A 22243-nucleotide genomic window follows, 5' to 3' on the forward strand; every position below is an offset into this window, starting at 1 on the left:
TTTCCTGTAGTGTGTTGTATGGGTTTGGTGCATGTAAATGGTCTGCAAGGCTAAAATCCCATAGGGTGGTATCTCCGGACTGTTTCAACACTATTGACATAGGAATATTGTCCATCTTCACACAATAGCTTACTGGTCAGCTGTATGTCTAAAACATATTGGAGCTTCAATTTGTTTGAAATCGAACATACGCTAGTCTCGGATGATAAAGAGGACAAAAACAAGTCTGATTGAGTTCTGAATATTTATTTGTTGTAATAGTTGGTTTTAAAGGTGACAGAGCAAAATGGCGTTGTTTGGAGAATGCTTTGAAACTTGTAAACAACAACTACGTTCGACACACCCACAGTTGATTTGAATAATTCAGGTCAGTGTGGATGACATTGACCCTACACTACCATGTGTTAACTCTTTATTGTGAAAAGCCGTTAATAGCTGGAATAACTCAAAACACCTGTGTAGGGCCTTTATTGAGTTCAACAACCACTTTATACTTCAATATAATAAATAAGTGAAACTTTTTGGGGGAAACTTCATTGGACATTACCGTCAAAACAAACTTTGTCAAACATCATGCTTTTCTCAGCAACTATTTTTTAAAGACTAAAGCTCAGTTTCATAATCATCTGAAACATTTCTTCTGAACAGATAAACGTGTTTTTCAGTTTAATTCCCAACTGAATCCAGAACAAAGTGGAATGAGAGTGAGACAGGTTCAGCGTCTTGCTCATTGAGACTTCAAATGAAACCAAAAACATGCCTGCTTGTAACACAGGAGTTTATTTTATTTTATTCTAACACTGTCTTCTTTCATATATCTCAACTTGTTTTCTTTCTGTTCAGGTCAGAAAGCAGCGCATCACCCAACAGTATGTGTAACTACTAGAGATTTAAAAAGCTAGAGCTGTTTGTGTTGAGATGTAAAATTGAAGATAATTGAACTGTTCTATGACGTAGAGTAAAGGAGAGTACATTATTAGAGGTACAGCACATTCTACTTCTCTGTGGAGAAGGCTCTCTTCATAAGTGGAGGAGGGGTCTTCCCCGCTTCGTAGAGAGACTCGGGGGGAGGGGAGCTCAGGCAGCACCAGTCTGGGATGCGGCCCGTCTGGATGTAGTAGTCTCGAGACACCGACCTGCTGCCCAACACGTCCTGCAGCGCTCCGAAGATAGCACCTGGGGAGCAGAGACAGCGTGAATACACAGCGAGGGGCCACTAATAAATGTTTAGGCCGAGATAAATGCTGGTTCAGTATGCTGATGCTGGAGGGTTTTTTCCAATATTAGAAGTTCAACCTCCTTTCCGAATATTATGTTATTAGCTCAAATACAGACACTTTTGTCTGCATTGAAAGCCATTAAAAAACATTTTAAATCACACAGATATTACAGCATGCAAACCCGCATTCTATACAGTTTACAATCTAGAGTCTTGGCTTCAAAATTGTACTTTTTTGGTTTTCCACCAGCTTGAACGTTGTTTTCCTGGTTCCTTGCACAAAAAACATTTGAAAAAAAGGCCTAAAAATCACAGAAAATGTTTTCGTATACAGATAATCAGGACCTTGCCTTAAGTATTTAACCTGATGCAATATTACTTCTATTTATTTATTATTTTGGACACAGACATTTTTGTCCTCTAAGGATGACAGAGCAGGGGGGCTCAAGGGTTATAAGGTCACATTTCTGACCTCCGAGCCAGGCGGTGCAGTTGGGTTTCGCAGGTGGAGCGTGTATCCGCAGGCTCTTGCTGGCCAGCACCGTGCTGTACTTGGGTTTCTCCACCAGGAGGCGTATCTCCGCCAGCAGACGGTGCAGGAAGCCCGGCAGCATGGCCGTGCCTCCGATCACCACCAGGTTCTCCGAGAGCACCTTACGCGTGTCTATGGGGCACTGCAGGGGAACACGTGCACACATAACCAAATTAGATTTACATGTTGTTACATGACAGATTGGAGGGGGATATTATCTTGCATATTATAGCAGCTCCATTTGAACAAATATAAACAACAAGATACATGGGAAAAGTATTACGTTATTAAAGATTTGATGGTAACAATTCACATTGGCTCTTCAGGACGGAGAATGTTGTTGGCAAGCCTCAATACGTTATGTTGTTATAGGCGGATTCATAGAGTTTTATAGACAGTTGTTGATCTAGAATGCTGGGGGCAGATTTTCATTTTGTGGAGCAGTTTGACTCTAAAGTGGTGAACAAACACACAACAATGTTGTTTTGTGATTCTGTAGAATGTAAAGAAAACAAAAGAAGCTTTTGTCTACTGGCCCCAGAAGGCCTGAGGCGGTCCAGAAGGCCTGAGGCGGTGCAGCAGGAGAACAGCTGAGGCAGGAGGAAGCAGCAGATTTACTGCAGGACAGCACTTTCTGCCGACTAAACCAAAAGGGGATGGATAAAAGTAGCTGAAGCGGACATTTACATTACTGAAGTGACTTCTCTGGCGTCTGGAGCCCCCACTGATTTATCATTCAATCCTGAGGAATGCACAGATTGGGATTTCAAGTTTAAATCTGAGGCTGTGTAATGTATTTGCTGTACCCCACTGAGATTAATCAGGCGGTTCGGGCAAGACTTGATCCCCACAAAATGGCTCTCTGTTTCCTGGAATAGCTGTATATGTACGTCGCCATAGCAACCACACTGAGTACAACTGTACATTTAATTCCTCTGCTGTGCACTCGGAGGACAAAACTAGGTTGCTCTATACCTCCTGCTGAGTTTACTGAAGGTTATAGCAGCGGGATTACAGAGAAACTACTTTAAACTGCTATTCACCACATGGGAAGATGAGGTGAAGCATAATACAATACAAGTAACTCCAGGCGTGTCAGAAAAGAAGGTGAAGAAGGCGATGTAGGATTATTCGGTATATTTCAGCAAGATGTTACATGCCATAGTGTTCAAAAAGCTCTTTCATTTTCTCATACTGCCTGTGCTGCAGCACCTCTTTTCACCCTCTGTCTGAAACCAGAGCCCAGTCTGCTCTGATCGGTTAGCTGGTCGGCTCAGTTGTTATTGTCCAACTGCTTAGAGATTTCCCGTCCCTTAGCTTATCACGTACAATGTGTTGGAGCGCAAGCCAATAGAAGCGCAAATGTTGCATAGTGATGTCACTATGTTACAGAGGAAAACAAAGGAGTCCAATCGAGGCGGTACAGGCAGGGGGGGGGACTTTAAAAGAAGTAGTATTCTAGCGCAGACAGACACAATAGATCCTTTGATTAAAAACTACAAGCTTCAAACACTAAACACTCCAATGTCATAATACAGACTTGTTCCCTATCATGGTACTGCCTCTGCTGGCATGTTTTAAATCTTTCACAGTTGTTTATGTAAGTAAGTGACTGCTTATAATCATAACATCTTGTTCTCAAAATGCTAGGAAATAATACCTTGACCAGGGCATCAAGTATCAGAGTGGCCACGCTCTTCTCCTCATTGTCCTGTTCAAACAGGATCTCCATCAGAGAGTCCCTGGAGAAAAGACGAAATGAAATAAGATGAGGGACGAAATGTAAAGACACCGTGAACACAACAAGCTGTTTAGAGAGAATCGTTTCATGCCACAGATGGAAAGTACAGGAAAGAGATAGAAAGAGACTCCATTAAGAGTAACTAACTCTCTTGTATTTTAGTGTAAGCTATGACACTATTTATTACATTTGGGAATGCAATAGAACAATTATCGATTTTAAATATTACCATTAATCTAATTAAATATGCTATGCATTTAGTTAAAACCTGTGTGTTTACGTTGTCTTAGACGGGCCCTTTTCATCAGTGCCTATGCATGGTGTAAGGCAGTTTTAAATATTCAAATATATTTGCATCGTACAAACAAATATAGGTCAGAAAATGTCCACGTGTCCCGGATAATGTGCGTAAAAGAAAAGAATAGTCCGTAAATCCAAAACGTCTGTTAATAAGGCCCATTAAGACCAGTAAATCTAGTTTTACAGAAAGACCTTCTACCATGAAAAAGTGAAACGTTACATATACAATAATAATACAAAACATATGCAAATATTGTAAGACATTGTAAAATAAATTAAGGTTTATCTCAGTTAATGACAAATGGAAAAAGCATCATTTGTGGAAGTACCTGATGGATCCTTTGACGTGCAAGATTTTCTCCCCATCCAGAGGATAATCAACATCTGGAGGATTGGCTGGACGCTACAAACGGAAAAAAGAATAGTAAACAAATCTACAACAATGCATTTTTAAATACAAGCTTTTGTACAGACTGAGGACATCTAAGGTTAGTGGTATAAAACCCAGAATAGTAAACACATGACTCACTTCGGCTGTACCGTCCAGGTTAAATTTGGCTTCCTGGATCTTCAGGCCTCTCTGCAGGTCACTGACAAAACATGTTCTGACTGCAGGAAACAAAACAAAATCAATAAGCAGACATAACATCTAAAACATGTAAACATATATCACTAAGGATGAGCAGTATCCTTAATGACTCTAGGCAATGTTAACAACCAGTAATATATTTAACATTTACAAGATGCATATTCGAAGAAAGCTTTAGTTACACCATTCAAATGGGTTATTACTGTTACAAATGTGCATCATTACATAACACACATCAGTATTCCAGTGACCGGATGGTAAGGAAAGAAGCAGCCACGTTTTCTTTTGGGAATGCTGCCTTTGAAGGCAATAATTAAAATCTCAATCCATTACTCTTGCGGATTTTAAACAGGAAAGAAAGAAAGAAACTCCATCAACCCTACCTTTGATATCCTCCATAGTCTCCTCTGAGATGCTCCCTGAAAGAAATATGAAAAAGATATATAAATGAAGGGAAACTGAATCATTTTCTAGTTTTGATTATTCACGAATCAGCCATTTCTCAGAATTCACTTTAGAGTTAGCTTTATGAGCCTGTGGCCGTTTCTCAATGTCGAGTAAACCTGCTGCAGAGCCACCATTTCAAGTATACTACGCCATCGAGTGGCGCCGAAGGACTGTTTAAATGCATGTTAAATGCCCAGCATTCAGCGCCACTCGATGACGTAGTATACTTGAAATAGTGGCTCTGAGGCAGGTATACTCGACATTGAGAAATGGCCAGTGTTTGGGGAATTTGTGAGCTGACACTGCAGCAAAGGACAAGTATTTTAAAACAACAACTATGACAGAGACAATAGAAGAAACTATGTATGGACTATAGTTTAATTTCTCTCTTGAAATCCTCCCCAAGGTGGATTAGAGATGTCAGCCCTCTGCCGTATGCAGCAGAAATGTATTTGGTTCAGCAGTCCAGAAAAGTGAGTCGGCCCGCTGTCTGTCTTAATTATTGATGCATATATGAGTAGCTTCTCTGTCTCTGCTTCAGATCTCAAAGCTTAACGTGACAATTCAGTTTTACCAGACAACTCTAAAATAGACTATATGCATATGTATAATTCACCAATTGAGCAAGATAAATCACTAACATGTCACTTAGAAACATGTTCTACTTATTTATAGTAAATGATGCATAAAGGGAGAAAGCCTGTCTGCAGTTTAACACATTAGCAGTCTGTATCAGAGTACCGTGTTTGTTCCTTTAAAAAGGCATACAGTGGATGGCATTTCTCTGTGATTACCAATAGCAACTGGAACACTCTGCCCAGTGGTGGTGTCTGAGTCCACAGTGCACTGCTCCACAAGAAGACTCTCTAATTCTCTGAAATAGCAACAGACACATGCAGTTATGGGAAACAAATCTAAAAGAAAAGGTTACATTTCACAGCCAATGGATTTTTAATCAAAAAATATAGTCTCACACTCTGATTCTGAAATCTGTTGGAGCTACTTACTTATGAATGGCTTTCCCTCCCAAAGGCAAAGCCTCCCAGGCAGGCAGAATAGGAGTGCACTCGTAAATCTGAGTTTACAGTTAAGGTGGAAACATATAAGTTTAGTAGGTGGCTAATGGCTTCCTTTCCATCCATCCTAGGAGGCTAAACATGTCCTGGCTCACCAAGGAGTTAACAGAGATCCTAATTCCTATTAAAATAAAAAATAAATGCAATTCCTAACACAGTTGCAGTATTCATTTGAAAGACTCCAAAATGACAGGAAAAGGATACAGGTAGCACCAGCGTCTCTGTGTGGCCACAGTCCATCACCAGAGCAGAGTTGATGCCCAGAGTCATGACGGCCATGAGGTGACTTGGAGCAAACACCACAGAGGGCACCTGGAGAACACCAGCCAAGAATAACAGTTAGAGGGGACATGTCATGAAACAGTTACTCTTTCATTCCTTGCGATCATACGGCTGGGAATCTGAAGAGGCTAAAAACGGTTAAAGAGGACAACTCTTTTTTTAGGTCAGAAAACATCGGATTTAGCAAGCCATTCAAATGTGTCCTCCTTTCCCTTTGTCACATACAGTCTCATTAGAAAACCGCCGCCATTTGATTATCTCCACCAATGGCTTTAGAACCTTTGCGAAGGTGTGTCATATTGTATTTGCTAGCTATTCAGAGTAGACTTTAGAGAGGGATCCCTTAAAGAGTTCTAAATAAGAACATTTCAGACGGAGGGAGGTGAGTACAGTACATTCAGACAGACAGAACGAGAAAAAACTCAATGCATTTCAACTTGTTCAAGTAGGAACACAAAATGAAGTATGGACCTGAAAATGAAATATCACCTTTAACACACAGACAATACACAATGTATCTAACATGTGTGATCAGAGTTGTTGTAATAGGTGTGTTCCTACAGGACTTGTCACCATTATTAAACCATTGAGATTGATGTGGACATTTGATTTTGGAACACTAAATAACTAACGAAATAGACTATATTTTAAGCTTCTATGAAACACTGATCAGCTTTATTTCCATACCTCAAACTGTTTGAAGAAAACTTTTGTGAGCGTCTCCCTGAAGTGAGACGGGCAGAGGATGGACTCGATGAGGACCACTCTTCTGTCGCGAGGGTTTACTAGCAGGTGCCTGACGAGACAAATAGAAACACAAACATTTATTTAGTGAGACTGGACCAATATTTCTTTCAGCCAAAAATATGTTCTGTATAAAATGATGTGTTGAAAAGAATCACTGATGCAGCAGAGTCTCACCTGAAGTACAGTAAATGGATGAACTCTTTGAGAATGACATAAAGCTCCTCCGTGTTGATGTTGTACTGAACCACTTTGATGGCCTGCAATTGAGAGAGAAATTACCACCTGTTTGGCAATTTTCAAACATACTTTCTAATGTTTCACTTTCACAGCGGTGTCTCACCTGCTGCTGTCCTGGTTTCCGGATCTCGCTCGGAATTATGAACCTGGGCCCCGTTTCCCCTGCAAAGCCGCATCTGCAAGGAGAGGAAAACTATCAGCCAGGCTTCTGAATGATGTGCAGAGAATATTATAATTTCTTTGTATAAAATAATATATAATTAATATAATATAACTAGCAAGATTAATGCTATCAGTCATATCCTTATCCAGGCTCAGACTGAAGAGTTCCATTGCCCGACAACCACAGTGTAGCTAATGTGCAAATACAAATAAACCCTTTGAATCTTGAATACAATTAAAGTGAGGCTCTGTGTGAAATGATGACAGAAAGAAATGTACTGTGTACAAAGACATGATTATGAAAAGTGTAGAAAACAGCCCTCTTGATCTTCATGTGACTTGCCTCAGGCCGGGTTTTCTTCATTAGGACACATTTGCTTTAAAATTCTAGCAAGATGTTAGCATTAAAGCCATATACACTGCTAGTGTAACATATAATGATAGGCTAAGTGACTTTTAACATCAGACTACCAAGTGCTTTACAAGTAATGTAGGTCACTCAAAGAACTGTCAACAAGGGGCCGTGTTTTCACCTCACATTGGAAAAATGAAAGGACCTTTGTCACTGCGGTCAAGCCAGCCTCCACTCCGAAAAACCTAGTCAAGCCAGCCCTCACGTGATATTGCGGTGCGCGAATATCCTATGCATTATGGTAGAGTAAAGAAAAATCCTCCCTCTGTGTTTAGATGAGAATAAAACAAAAACTGTCCAGTATCAAAGACTCATTTCACTTCAGGGTGATAGCAGGACATCCCATCTAGTCACTCAGAAAAAATCAGGACATTCTGATGTAGAGTTTCAAAATAAAAGACCTTTGAAATCTCTATTGTATGAGCTATCATCCCTGTTTTTAGATGAAAATAAAACCAAAACTGTCCAGTATCGTAGATCCATCTCACTCCAGGGTGATAGCAGGACACCCCATGTAGTCACTCAGAAAAAATCAGGACATTCTGATGTACAGTTTCAAAATAAAAGACCTTTGAAGCCTCATATATGAGCTATCATCCCTCTGTGTTTAGATGAGAATAAAACAAAAACTGTCCAGTATCAAAGACTCATTTCACTTCAGGGTGATAGCAGGACATCCCATCTAGTCACTCAGAAAAAATCAGGACATTCTGATGTAGAGTTTCAAAATAAAAGAATTTTGAAGTCTCATATATGAGCTATCATCCCTGTTTTTAGATGAGAATAAAACAAAAACTGTCCAGTATCATAGATCCATCTCACTCCAGGGTGATAGCAGGACACCCCATGTAGTCACTCAGAAAAAATCAGGACATTCTGATGTAGAGTTTCAAAATAAAAGACCTTTGAAGCCTCATATATGAGCTATCATCCCTCTGTGTTTAGATGAGAATAAAACAAAAACTGTCCAGTATCAAAGACTCATCTCACTCCAGGGTGATAGCAGGACACCCCATGTAGTCACTCAGGCAGAATCAGGACATTCTGATGTACAGTTTCAAAATATGTTGCACCGAGCTGTCTATAATGCAACTGTCGTTCAGTACAGTTGTCTTTGTTTACTTATTGGATGTTATCTTAGCTTTAATTTGACATTAGCTAACGCTAGCTAAACACTGACAGGTCTAGTAAGCATTAGCTTTCAAGCTAACGCTACAGCATGGTTGGTTTGTGTGTGAGGTGCATAGGCCATTAGTGCCGAAACACAATTAAAAAAGTAAGGTAAGAAATACAAATATATACGCTAGCATAATATGCTATTGGCTCTGTTAACAAGGGGTGCTAACGGCTGATACTCACTTTGTGTATGCTGCTCCTAAGTCAATGACGATGGCAGTCTTCTCTCCTCCGCTTCCCAAACCATCAAATAAGGGCATTTTATTAATTTAATGAATAATGTCAGTGCTCAGATGTTACAGTCGAAAATTAGCATCGTATGAAAAGGATGAAAAATCTGTTGTCTTCCGGTTGGGCTGGGTTGGGTCTTAAAAAACGCGAAGACGTCCCCTGGATTGCCTGATCAAAATGTGCTCAAAGTGAGGTTGATGAAAACTTTGTAATCAACTATTAAATGAAAAATGAGTACGTCATAAGCAGCAACATATACAAAAAAGGGAACAAACGTTAGAAACAGTATTCAGACAAGTTCAGGGTGTATTTGATATTAGCTTACAACATTGTAATATTTGTATGTAGGCCTAATGCAGAAGCAATCCTGTAAATGTTGATTATTTAACATGATTATTGTTTATCGTCAGATAAGAGCTGTTATTAATCTAATGTATGCATGAATATTATTTAAAAAATGAATTTATTGTAGCAAAGGTGACTGCACATCAGTCAAACAATCAGTTTATTGAAATAAAAATGATATTATGATAACAACAACATTAAATGCTTTACATAAATTGCAAATATATTATAATAACAATTAACAACATTTATACGTCTGAGAGTCTTTATATATTCTTTTGTTATTTAGCGTTTATAGCATAATTATTAGTTCACAATATTTCCAATGCTATGGCTATGGTGCTCATGAATAAATGTGTTAAATATACTGGGTCATCATTGCAAAAATAACGTTCATTTTCAACATCTTCAAATTCAGCAAGATATATTATATTGGTTGTATATTGTTTAAAATACACAGAATAAGAAACTGACCGTTCTCTTCCTCTGGTCTCCACTGCTCTCTGTTTACAACGACCTTTGACTTTGACAGCACCATAGCTCTTCATGTAACCTTTTTTTGGAAGAAAATATAAACTTCTGATTATCGAGGAATAGATGCATTCAATGCAATTAGCTCAATTATAATAAAACAGACGCCAAAGCTGCCACTTTGGGTGAATCCTGCAGATCTGAAGCATTTGGTGGCAGCACTTCAGAAGCAGGAGGACATAACGAAGAGAAGACTGAGACTTTCCGTCAGTGACGCCGAGCTGCTCAACAACAAGCCTCACAATCCACCCTCACTATCCTGAATCTGTGTCCGTGCGAACTGCATTATTTCCTGCAAACTGCAAGAGAAACTCCTCCAGGCACCGCGAACATGAACTCTGGAAGGTATTTATTTTTAGCCTTACACGACTTTAATGTGCATTCTCTCGCATTGCCTCAAAATGACGCGATTTAAAGGAATGCATGCATGTTGCATGTTAGCTCCGGTGATTCAACAGCGGATTGTGAATCTGTTTATACTCTCGCTATATGTGCACTGCATGAGCTGTTAAACGGTATTGATCACAGGGGAGGTGCGCATGCAGAACAGTGGGTTGCATTTGTGGACAGTGCATCATCAGGGCTCGGATGATTGTTTGTGTTTCTCCGGCAACATGAAAGGGTGTCACCCTGTGAACACCAGACGTGTCGTGTATTTCTCTACAGCAGGCAGGAATTGATTATTGGGTGATAATTGCTGCCTCGTCATGTGAAGCAACACATGCTCCAGTTAGCCGTTTTAATCCAATGTGCATATATCCTGCAAACATAGAGGTCTGTTTAATGGATCCTTCTGTAGAGGATCTTAGAAAACCTGGTGCTATTTATAGGTGAAATGCAGGGGAGTGCTAAGGATTGCTGTGTCAGACTCTTTCTGTCACCCTCCACCTGTGAGTGTAGCATTTCCTTCTGTTTACACAAAGTGAGCAGAAGAGTCTGAGATGAAAAGGAATTTCATCCAAATGATTCCAAAACGGTGCAGCATCAAAGTAAAGGCTGACAGTTAATCCTGTTATCTTTTGTAACTACAGGCTATATGAAATTCTGAATAAAATGTTATATCATTTGTATGCTGGTTCTTTAATCTGCACCCTGTCACCTATTTTCCTTCACGCCACCTTTGCTTTCTCTTTCTGTCCACATGTCTACAGCTGGGTGGCAAGGCGTTGAAGTGACAGTCAGACGCTGTTCACACCGAGCATTTGTGTCCACTCTCAGCAGGCACTGAGACGAGACAGAGATGCTGATGTCTGGGACGCTCCCTCGCCTCCTCCTGGCGGGCACCTGTCTCTGTGTCTACGGGACCCCCGTCCACCTCCAGAGCTACACCAGCGACTGTGACGGAAAGTGTGGCAGCTCGGCAACATTCGTTGTATCAACGCACGCCACAGATAAAGAGCGCACACAACATGTGACTGGCCTGGTTTTAAATGTAGAAGGAGGCGCTGGCCCACATGCACGACCTGAGCGGAGAGCTTCGGTGACGCAGACTGAAAACGGAGACAGCCTCGATGGAAGATCTGGGCCGAGCGAGGCTGGAGGAGAGGCACGAAGCCAAAGGAGCAGGGTAAAGAAGGGGGACGGGAGCAGACAGTCGGCTTCAGGGCTGTCTGCTGATCCACACGGTGGGAAGGTGCCTGTGTCCGATCCCACAGGTGGGACGGAGCAGGTGGACTCAGCAGTGAGGTCAGCAAGGTCGACTCCAGATGGATTTTCATCCTCCTTCACAACGCCATCACAGCTGGGCATCACATCCAGGCAGGTCAGAGACCAAAGTGAGGAGGACTGGTCCAAAGTACCCGGTGATTCTCTGGACGACTCGGAAACAAGATTGCCATCCTCTACAGAACCTCCAAACTCTGGATTATGGATCCAGAAACTGACCTCCCGCAGTCCCATCCCTCCCTCTGTCTTTGCCTCCCCTCAAACCTACACACATTTGTCAATTTGGGGTCATAATGGAGCTACAATGTCCTCCCTTCCAGACCCCTTGTTACCTGAACTGGGACCAAACCTGATGCCCAGAGAGGATGGACCTGAGAGCCTGTGGACTGAGGCGGCAAGGCCCGGGGATGGTAAATGTGAAATATTAGAAAAGCCTCATTAATGTTGATGTGAAATTGACTTTTTTGGAGGGTAAAGCTTTCTGTTCTATTATTCAAATTGGGTGCACAAGGACACAAACTCCTAAGTTTAATTGAATGCTCTGCAGTCATTGTCTGACTTTCTTCCACAGCAAGTTTTATTTCCTAGCTTTGCTGCAGTTTGCGAGGTTTCAGGAGGATTCATTCAAGCGGAAATTAAAACGACACATCTCGTGGCAAAGATTGCCTTTGATGATTGGCGAAGAAAGGCGCCCCGGGTTTTCCATGCTCCACTTTGAACCCCAGCTGGGACCCGTGGCAAACTAATTACTTTCTATTCCTGACTCGAGCCTGGAAACAAAAAAACAGAACACACACAACATGAAAGGGCTGGTGCCAGGGTGTGTTATACAAGTCTTAGGAGGATTCACCACTCTCTCTCTCTCTATCTGTTTACCCCCTCGAACCTCCGCTCTTTCTCCCCCCCCCCTTCACACTCCCCCATCCAGGCTATTGTAGAGAAACAGGCAGGTTATTATTCATGGAGGCAGAATAGGGAAATGGATTAAAGGAGTCTGTCTGAGCCAATATGTGTTCCTTCCGTCCATTCGGGGATCGGCTGTTTGATGAAGCTTCCTCCCAACAGAGAGGAAGCTGACACAAAAAAAACTCAATTCCCAAAACAGCGTTATGTAAAAGGATTGCGGTCTTTATAAGCATTTTTCAGCCTACTTAAGAAACACTTTAGACTAAAGGAAATGTCTGAGAGATATGCGGTAGCAGTTTCTCCTGTGACAGCTCCCTCTCTGTGGTCGTCTCAGAGAGAACGGTTATATTCTCCTTTCATTGTGTCTTAGCTGCACTGTTAACTCAAATACAAGTGCTTTCTAATGAGAAAACCACATGACCAGGAGCTTCATTCTGTCATTAATACTTCAGTGCTGCTATGTGTGCTGAATACACTTTAGAAAATATATGTATTTATTTGAGCTGTCAGCTTTGTAAAGAAACTCATTCAGGTGGCCTACTTTTCTCACTGAATTGAGCATAATCACAAAAACATAGACTTTCAGATGACTGCTGTGTTTGACTGACTTTTACCAGAAGGTCCAAACAAATATGCTCTTTTTATTTAGATTTAGATCCCCATTTCAGTCAATACAATAAAGGCACTACCCCAAGAAAAAAGGGGATCTTATGATACAGTGTTCACTGCCTTAGTTTCCATAGCTTTTATAAATCTTAACAAGGATTAAATCTCCTCATTAAAGAGAACCGTGTTACCTCTAGTGACTGTATTAGGGGCAAAGGAACACACAATGGAGTTTATTCCGAACAACACCATCAATAAGATCACAAATAATAAATAAACCATGGTCCTCAGGAAAACCTCAATTTCTATCTATCTTTCAAAGGCAAGGCAAGTTTATTTATATAGCACCTTTCAACACAAGGCAATTCAAAGTGCTTTTCAAAAATGAAAAACATTAAGATAATGGCATTTAAAAACAGTCATTAAAAAGCAAAGATAATAAAAGAAACATTAAAAGAAAAAATACATGGATAAAAGTTACAGTGCAGTTTAAGATGTGAATAGTTCAATTAAAAGCAGCAGCAAAAAGAAAAGTCTTCAGCCTGGATTTAAAAGTAGTAAGAGTTGCAGCGGACCAGCAGGTTTCTGGGAGCTTGTTCCAGATATTTGGAGCATAATAACTAAACGCTGCTTCTCCATGTTTAGTTCTGACTCTGGGGACAGAAAGTTGACCAGTCCCTGAAGACCTGAGAGATCTGGATGGTTCATAATTTAGCAGGAGGTCAGAAATGTATTTTGGGCCTAAACCATTCGATGCTTTATAAACCAGCAACAATATTTTTAAATCTATTCTTTGACACACAGGAAGCCAGTGTAAAGACTTCAGAACAGGAGTGATGTGATCCACTTTCTTAGTGTTAGTGAGGACTCGAGCAGCGGCGTTCTGAATCAGCTGCAGCTTTCTTATAGATTTGTTAGTGAGACCTGTGAAGACACCATTACAGTAGTCCAGTCTACTGAAGATAAAATCATGGACAAGTTTTTCCAAATCCTGCTGTGACATTAGTCTTTTAATCCTAGATATGTTCTTTAGGTGATAGTAAGCTGATTTAGTAACTGTTTTAATGTGACTGTTGAAACTCAGGTCAGAGTCCATGACTACACCTAGATTTCTGGCTTTATCTGTTGTTTTGAACATTGCAGACTGAAGCTCAGCGCTAACTTTTATACGTTCTGCCTTGGCTCCAAAAACCATTACCTCAGTTTTGTCTTTGTTTAATTGGAGAAAGTTCTGACACATCCAGTCATGCACCTTGCACCTGAACATATCCTGACCCTCATTCTGTCTTTCTTGTGTTTACAGTGGACACTGTGGTCCCGCCCTCTGAGGACGAGGCCACTGAGGGCACCATGTCTTCAGAGGCTCTCCCCCTCATCTTCGAGCCTTTCGAAGATGTGACAGCGGAGGGGGGGGCAGCAGAGGCCGTGGCAGCGGTCACCGCGGTGCCCGGCAGCGCTCAGCCTCCTGCTGCCATGGCGACAGGAGGAATGCATCAGTTGGATCTGGACCAGCTGGTCACCGTGGAGACAGACAGCGACGGTCCCTCACACGCCCTGCCACTGCTGATGCCAGACTGGACGTCATCGTGGCAGGCGTCCGGCGGGGAGCTGCTGGAGCCAATCGGATCATTGGGACCGTCTGTCTCAGAGCGGAGGGGCGGAGCCGAGGATCAAACTGAGAGAGGTGATGTGGCAGCATGGATGAATGAATGTCAACACAAGGAGCTTTTTTTCCTACAAGTCACATATACTTCACATTAGTGTCAACCATTTTTCAAAGAACAGTATGGGTCATTGTGTAAATGTGATGGAGCAACTAATTCCAGGAACTGTTTTTTCAAATTTCTTGCTGAATTTTAGTTTTTTTATTTCATTTTTTATTCAACCTTTATTTACTAATACTAATCATTATAACTCATTATTATGTGCCTTTTATCCTGCAGGGGTTGTTGCATTTTAACATAGAATTATGGGGCAACAGTACACCTTGCTTGTGCATCAACATTATTTTGAAAAAGAAAAGTAATAGTAAATATATTTTGTTGTTGAAGTTATTAAAATATGTTTTCCCCCTCTAGGCAACCTCTGGCCTGAATTCATGTGATCTCGAAGAGACTTGATTTAGCTTGAGAATGTATTTCTCAGACAGTTAATTTCGTTAAGTCACTGAAACAGAAGAAATACTGCACATGCAATATAACTTATAAGGCATCTTGTACTACAGATTATTAGATGTTAAAATAGCTGTAACAAAGTGTATGCGTGTGCGTGTGTGTGTGTGTGTTCGGGCCACGTGCTTCCCGGCGTGTAGGTGATGTGAGGACAACAAACATTGAGGAGAACTTGCCCACCACCGACCCCTCCTTCTCATCCCTCCAGCATGCTATGACAACGGTATCCATGGCAACCCATCATCCGGTGCACAAATCCAGATCAGGGTTAGAGGAGATGGAGTCTGAGGGTAAGACAAGTTGTAATGCCATCTGCAAAAAAACAATTTAATTAAAGGGCCCATGTCATAGCCTTTTCTATTGATCTGATTACATTGTTGAGGTCTACTAAAATAGATTTATACCGTGCAATTTTCCAAACTCACATTGGTTTCTCATACAGCATCTCTGTAAAGTATGTTCTCCTGCCCCCCCTTCCTGTGAGCCCAGTGTGCTCTGATTGGTCGGGACGTTGAGAGGCTCGTTGCTGCGATCTGCTGCGAGGAGCGGACAGGCTTCCGGGTCGGTGATACAGCGAGAACAAGCGAAACTCATCCTGAGCACACACAAACACTCACAGCCGAAGTAAAAACAATAAGTGTGGCTTGATATTGAGTAAGAAAAAGGTTTATAACGCTTTGAGAATGGGTCTGTGGAGAGCATTTCTCCGCGATCCCAACTTAGCAGCCCGAAAAACGTTTACCCATTTAAACAGTCGTGGTACTGTAGATACCTTGTTTGTTTTAAACATCATAAATATACAAACAACAATGAATACTTACAGGTTGTGTCTAACCGAATCTCCCGCTGGTCCAAACAAAGTAGGAACAGCATCGTTCTTCAGTGCCCTACGCTGTACATATCCGGCATGAATCGCTGAAAGGTTTGGGAAGCTTTGTTTTCGTGAAATGCTGGCAGAGGGTGTGACCTCTGGGTATTCCCACGTCACACTTCGTCACACTACCCAGGAAGTAAACAATGGAAAATGAGAAATCTCCAACGAGGCGTTTTGGGGCAGCATAGACTGTGTTAGAGTTTTACTCGCTACAGGGTGTACTTGAGGGTTTTTGACTCTGCAGACCGTTTACATGCATAAAAACCTTCATAACACACAAGGGGACGGGTAACAATCGGAAAAGCATGACATGGGCCCTTTAAAAAGAAATAGGGTTTTCAATGTCATCCTTTTTCGTGGCCAATGAGTAACTATTTTTTGTTATCTCACAGAGGAGACAGATGAAGAGGATGAAGATGAGAACTCTGAGGAATCGATCGAGGATGACAGCAAGGAGGACCTAACAGAGACACCTAAAGCCTTCTCAACGAGGCTTCCGTACAGCCTCATCCCTCCACCTCCTCTCTGGGTCCAACGGAACCAGGGGCTGAGTAAGAGAACATGGTTTCTAAATCATCTTTACATAAGCTATGGAAATAACATAACATATTCAATGGTTATACCTTCACTTGCAGTCATCACAATCATTTGAAATACATTTATGAAAAATAACAAGTGCTATATCTGTCTCTTTTCTCACAGTGCGGAGCTGGTTAGAGTTGATCAGAGAAAAGGTAAGACTGCCCCCTGCTGCCGCTAAAAAGTCTTGGTCGTCCATCAAAACAATTCTGTTTTATTCGCTCCATTATATGTGCTGTTATGGATAAATCTGGTAATATTCTCTACCTTTACAGTTGTATATGTTAGGGGATCTTTTTTGATTTGAGTTTATAGAGAAGGATTGCCAGGATTTGTTTACAATTCCGTTTAGCAATTTTGTCTTTATGCTCTGCAGGCGGGTTATGTGTCCGGGATGTTGGCCCCTGTGGGCATAGGCATCACTGGGGCCCTGTTAATTGTCTGCGCCCTCTACAGCATCAGGATGATTCACAGCTTCAAACACCAGAGGAGGAAGGTCAGGCAGCAAGAGGTCAGTTCCACCAACAACCTAAGTTCATTGAACTTACTAAAGCCATTAGTGGAAATGACTGACAGTGAAACAACCAAAGTAGCTTAACCTTGGAAAACAAAATGCTATGTGCCCTGTCACCTGTGTTTCCTGGAAAACAGAAACGTTGCTACAGCAGCAAAACAATAATACTTGTGCTTATTGAAGTGGAACAAATATTACATGTAGGCTACTCCCCTAAATCACTTCTTATTAATCTATATTTCAGTTACAGCAGTTTTTTGGGGGGTCTTTTATAGATCGATTTACGGTGTTGGTAAAAGAGTAGCGTAATGTGTGCCTAGCAAGTGTTTGGTGTGACAAAGTGATGGTGATTGGGCTCAGAGCATACAGGCAGCGTGTGAGACGTGTCTTTCAACACCGACCACTTGCAAACTCTAGGGAAGAAATGTTGTCTATGCAAGTTTTAATTTTCATTTCAACTCCCCAGCAACCTCGAGAGCCGGGGACCAGCCGTCAGGACCAGGCCATGCTGCTGGCTGACAGCTCTGAAGATGAGTTCTGATGAGACCCTGCTGGGCTCTTTTTGTCTGTGACCAATAGCTGATGCTCCTGTAATGGAGGCTCAGCAAACAACCCCATCACTATGACTACAGAATCTCCCATCACCCTGGGCTGTTTGGCTATGACTCATCTGATCCACAGAGTGTGACTGAGTAGAGGACACAATTTGCACAGGCTGCACAAAGTTCCGCTTTGTATCCCACCACTTCTAAAAGAACCAATGTGAGCACTTTTCTGAATGTTGTCAGGTGATGTTGACTCTAATGGCTTGGCAAGGCAGGCGTGATGTACTTCAACATAAAATATTATATTGATGCTTCTAAAAAAATGCATCAGCAGGGTAATGGCAGGATTAAAGTGTTGCTGATAAATCTTTGGAGTTGAGAGGCAAAGTGTGGACCAGGAGTATGTCTTTCAAGCAGTAAAAAGGGCTGTAGAAGAGATGCATCACATCAACAATGTAGGCCTACATATATTTGCTGTATATGTAACTGACTTGTGGTCAGTTGTTTGAGTGTAAATACATTTTAATTTCTTGCTAAATGTGGATATTTATATTATTCAACAGTTTGTTTAATATGCGTATTTGTTTTTTTTGCCAATAGTTGGATGACAAGAATGATAGCACTCTTAAATCTAACAGTTAGCTGGAGCTAGCCGGTTAGCCTAGCATGAAGAATGGAGGGAAACAGCTAGCTTTGCCCCTGTTCAACAAACTAAACCTTTTAAAACTAATTTTGGTTTCTTTAACACTTATCAGAAAATAAGTGTTAAATTGATAAGTTGCTGTTTGACAGTGGAAACTTGTCAAACATTTATTCGGCTTAGAGCAGTGACTGCCTGGAGTCTAGTTACCTTACAACTGCTAGCTGCTAACCGGTATCCAGATTGTATAACATTTCAACAGAACCAGGCTTGCTGTTTCCAGCTTTCATGCTAAATTGACCAATTCCTGGCTGAAACATAGCCTCATATTTAACACATTGGTAACTAAATTCTCATCAAACTATATAAAAAAAAATGAATAAGCATGTTTCCCAAAATGTTTGAGTATTGCCTTAAACCAAATTTTCCACACATTTCAGATACCTTTACATATAATTAATTGCTTCATTTAAATGTACATTTTCTGGATTTTTTAAATCTATTGTTCAAAAGCATTTGTGCACGCACGCACGCACACACACACACCTAATTTTAATATCTAATAATCTGTAGTACACAATACCATTGTCCCTTAAAAATGTGAAGCATAAAAAAAATGATGTAGGCTACCTCCCCCCATCAATATGAATTAATCGTTTTGCAATTTGCAAAAAGTGTTTTTAAGTGCATGACTATTAAGTCTGTTCATACCTATGGTTCATACACAGCCCTGTTACAGTGACTTTAATTCTAATGAATGAAGGGTTTATGTTGGCTGGCAAAGCACAAACATTGAAGACATTGGGGCAGAAGTTCATATTTTCACAAGTTAATCAAAAGATGATTTTTCAGTACTTTTGTGTAGTTATCTGCTTCAGAGAAGGGCAGACCAAGACATTTTGGCAAACATGTCTGCCCCATGAATTTTAGATTTCTGTAATCAACTATATAAGCAAATACAGTTCTTGAGTTTGGAAGAAAATAGGAAATTGTTAATAAAAAAACCTTTCTGCTATAGTTCAGACAGTACGTATTTCAAAACACTCATCCGAGCAATGTTTTTCCACAACATTAATACATAGTGCTGTCTTTTGTTCAAAGGGAAAATATTTTCAGTGATTTCAGTCCTCTGATATGCTTAATGTACAACTGCCTGTTAATATGCAATAATACTGTTTTAGGGTAAGTGTGATGTAAAATAGTGGACACTTTTTTCTCTGTGTAAATAATTCAACCTGATGTGATCAAATAAGCAATTCTTTAAGATGTCTTATTTCAACTCTCTTATGATGTAGCTAAAGTGTGAACTATGTTTTACATGGAAACCACTTCAGACAGCAGACATGACCCAGTTTACAGCATTAAAAAAATCAAATAATTTATTTCTGTGTTCTTTTTCCACATTAAATAAAAGCTATCGGACATTTCCAGATCAAAATCAAGAGGGGACAGGGAAGAGGAACTGGGGGAACAGAAATCTGACATGCAAAAAAACCTTTTGTTCTCCCCTTTGCACACTCCGTAGATGGCGTTGGAGGCGTAGCTGGCCGCCCCGAAAAGACTGCAGGAAGCCCCTGTGGTTGCTTGGTTGGTTGGTTGCAGGAACACAGCTTTTTGTGGTGAAGCATGACAGCCAAGACACATTTTCTTTATCCGACCCGCAAACTGGTTACTGGGAAATGTATAATTGTAACACTAGAAATGTAGGATAGGCAGATGTCGCCCCAGGTGAGCACAGATAATTGGGCGTGTGATTGTTAGATTAAGCTACCTGAAAAGCACAGCGGACGTCCAGGAGGAGTAAAGAAAACTGCCTCTGACATCTGTGAACACTTAACTGACATTGTAAAGTCAAACACTTTTTTTCAAAATGTATTTTCATTAAAACACAGCAGGCCTGATATTGATGACGAAGCCCTTCAGTCTGTGATGAGCTAAACTGAGCGCTTTGGCTCTTTGTGACAGGCTGTAATGCCCATATGGAACTGCCAGAGTTTCACAGGAGTAAAGCAAAACAAAAAAGATAACACTGTTCCTTCGACATCTAAAACATCTCCTCGTACTGACAGCTGGTTTTAAGAACAGACAGGTTCCTTTTGTACCTATCATGTCCCTTCGTCTATCAGTAGTCACTGTATAAAAGAAGAGAAAGGGCCAGGGAAGTGAGAGAACACGAGGGGAGACAAATGTCCAACAAAGGGACACGTTATACCTCCAAAATAAACCAGGAGTTTACACAGGGTGATCATTTAAATTTAAAGAGTGTCAGATGAGCAGTAAAGATAATAGTTTGTGTTCACGGTGTAGAGCGTTTTTTTGTATGCCCACTGTGAATTGCTCATAGTCCTCGTTAAGCCTCTGGATGGGCTAAAGTAGCACAGAAATTAAAATCACAATCTGATAAATCAACCCAAACCGCCCCCTTCCCAACAGATGATTCACCCAAAAGAAAAAAACATGCTCTCAATATATCCGAGGAATAGAACGACACTCGTATACAAATCTGAAAAACAAACAAAAATAGGTCATCTGATCTGTTGTTCCAAATGCAGACACAAACGCACATACACAGGCTGTTATGGGGGTGGCGACTCTGTAAACATATACTTCAGTCTGAAGGAAAATAATCACGAAATATGAACACGGTCCTGTAGTGTCATTCATGGAGACTAGCTATCAAATCATTTATACATCCGACTACCACAAATGTTTGCTGGAGACTTTGATCTGTAGTCAATATTTTGGAGCAGATTTGACTCTGATTGTGCCCCGAGGCAGTGTCCTGCATTGAATATTGTAGGCAGCATAAAAGCATGCAGATGTCCGATTGCATAATTGGATGTTTTCTTACTTTAAAAACCTGTAACGCGGGTTGTTTTCCAAAAGATCTAAGCTAATTTAGGGTTTATCCTCCCTTCAACCAAACAGTCTCCAGTCTTTCCACCACATTGAGCACTTACTCGTATCCTTGAAAGTAAAAACAAGTCTGCCTTTTTTTACTTCCCTGTTGTCCTTGAAACAAAACACAGCAGCAAAGGCTCTGATTTGGAAAGTAGAGAAATAAAAGTCTAACAGAACCACGCCATTGTCAAAATAACAGGACACACACAAGACACATTCGTACTACGTACACATACACACTGCAGCAATTTCCAAAGACGTGCATCTGACCTTTGTTCATATTTACTTTTAAGAAAAGAAAAAACACAAAAGCGGATGAAGCCAACTGTCTTAATTAGTGTGGATTGGAGCGTCCTGGTGAAACTAAGTCTCAGGTCGGAGATCTTAAATGTTAGCGAGGTTGGTTGTGCATCGAGTTAGAGCACCTGGTGCATTGAGGACTCAGCCGCTGATGAGCAGCGTGAGGTTAAACAGGTGTACACTAGACAATCGAAACAAACTGAAAGCAAACATAGAATAAAATATAATCTGCTAAGAATACTTGTCTATTTTCCTTTTCTTTTTTTTGTATCGAGAGATAAACACAAAGCATACTCATGCATTCCAGCATATGTAACACTTCGCCTCCGGTCTGGTGCCGAGTGCAGACGCAGAAGTGTTGAGGCTGAGTGTGTGATGCCTGTTAGCAGGCTGAGCTGAGGCTGAGGGTGCTGATGGATTGAGTGGCACTTGCAATAAGGAGGAACAGACGGATATCATCTGTAAAAAGGAGCCAACTGAGACAGCTCTTTTTCAAAGACTCCTTTTGGGGGATT

At 41.0% G+C, this 22243-nt stretch overlaps 2 protein-coding genes across 3 annotated transcripts; one reads left to right on the forward strand and one right to left on the reverse strand.

Annotated features, from left to right (window-relative positions):
- Positions 1-230: 230 nt before the first annotated feature.
- actr10 (actin related protein 10) lies at positions 231-9327 on the reverse strand. The gene is made up of 13 exons (XM_079645469.1): positions 9104-9327; positions 7274-7346; positions 7108-7190; positions 6874-6982; positions 6109-6216; positions 5836-5903; positions 5623-5702; positions 4765-4800; positions 4322-4401; positions 4122-4195; positions 3412-3493; positions 1692-1893; positions 231-1176 (listed from the first exon to the last, which is right to left on the reverse strand). Exons 1-13 carry the CDS (start codon positions 9178-9180, stop codon positions 995-997), a joined length of 1254 nt encoding a protein of 417 aa, XP_079501595.1. The 5' UTR covers positions 9181-9327; the 3' UTR covers positions 231-994.
- A 720-nt stretch (positions 9328-10047) lies between these two features.
- armh4 (armadillo like helical domain containing 4) lies at positions 10048-19909 on the forward strand. Of its 2 annotated transcripts, none has more exons than XM_079645468.1 (8): positions 10048-10372; positions 11179-12102; positions 14508-14888; positions 15516-15665; positions 16642-16800; positions 16952-16983; positions 17285-17339; positions 17809-19909. In XM_079645468.1, the coding sequence occupies exons 2-8, from the start codon at positions 11268-11270 to the stop codon at positions 17859-17861; spliced, it is 1665 nt and encodes a 554-aa protein (XP_079501594.1). In that variant the 5' UTR covers positions 10048-10372; positions 11179-11267; the 3' UTR covers positions 17862-19909. The 2 variants fall into 2 exon arrangements, with proteins under 2 accessions (XP_079501594.1, XP_079501593.1); XM_079645467.1 differs by having other exon boundaries at positions 10062-10372; positions 17205-17339.
- Positions 19910-22243: the final 2334 nt, after the last annotated feature.

Source organism: Notothenia rossii (assembly GCF_949606895.1).
Source record: "Notothenia rossii genome assembly, chromosome: 8".
NCBI classification, from domain to species: Eukaryota; Metazoa; Chordata; class Actinopteri; order Perciformes; family Nototheniidae; genus Notothenia; species Notothenia rossii.

Bases quoted from the DNA above. Each gene is read 5' to 3' on its own strand.
- armh4 (XM_079645467.1), top strand. From the start codon at position 11,268: ATGCTGATGTCTGGGACGCTCCCTCGCCTCCTCCTGGCGGGCACCTGT. The intron at 12,103-14,507 runs GTAAATGTGAAA...TTGTGTTTACAG, and splicing joins GGCGGCAAGGCCCGGGGATG to TGGACACTGTGGTCCCGCCC. The intron at 17,340-17,808 runs GTCAGTTCCACC...TCAACTCCCCAG, and splicing joins GGAAGGTCAGGCAGCAAGAG to CAACCTCGAGAGCCGGGGAC.
- actr10 (XM_079645469.1), bottom strand. From the start codon at position 9,180: ATGCCCTTATTTGATGGTTTGGGAAGCGGAGGAGAGAAGACTGCCATC. The intron at 4,402-4,764 runs GTAGGGTTGATG...TGTTTCCTGCAG, and splicing joins GACTATGGAGGATATCAAAG to TCAGAACATGTTTTGTCAGT. The intron at 4,196-4,321 runs GTGAGTCATGTG...TTCCGTTTGTAG, and splicing joins ACCTGGACGGTACAGCCGAA to CGTCCAGCCAATCCTCCAGA.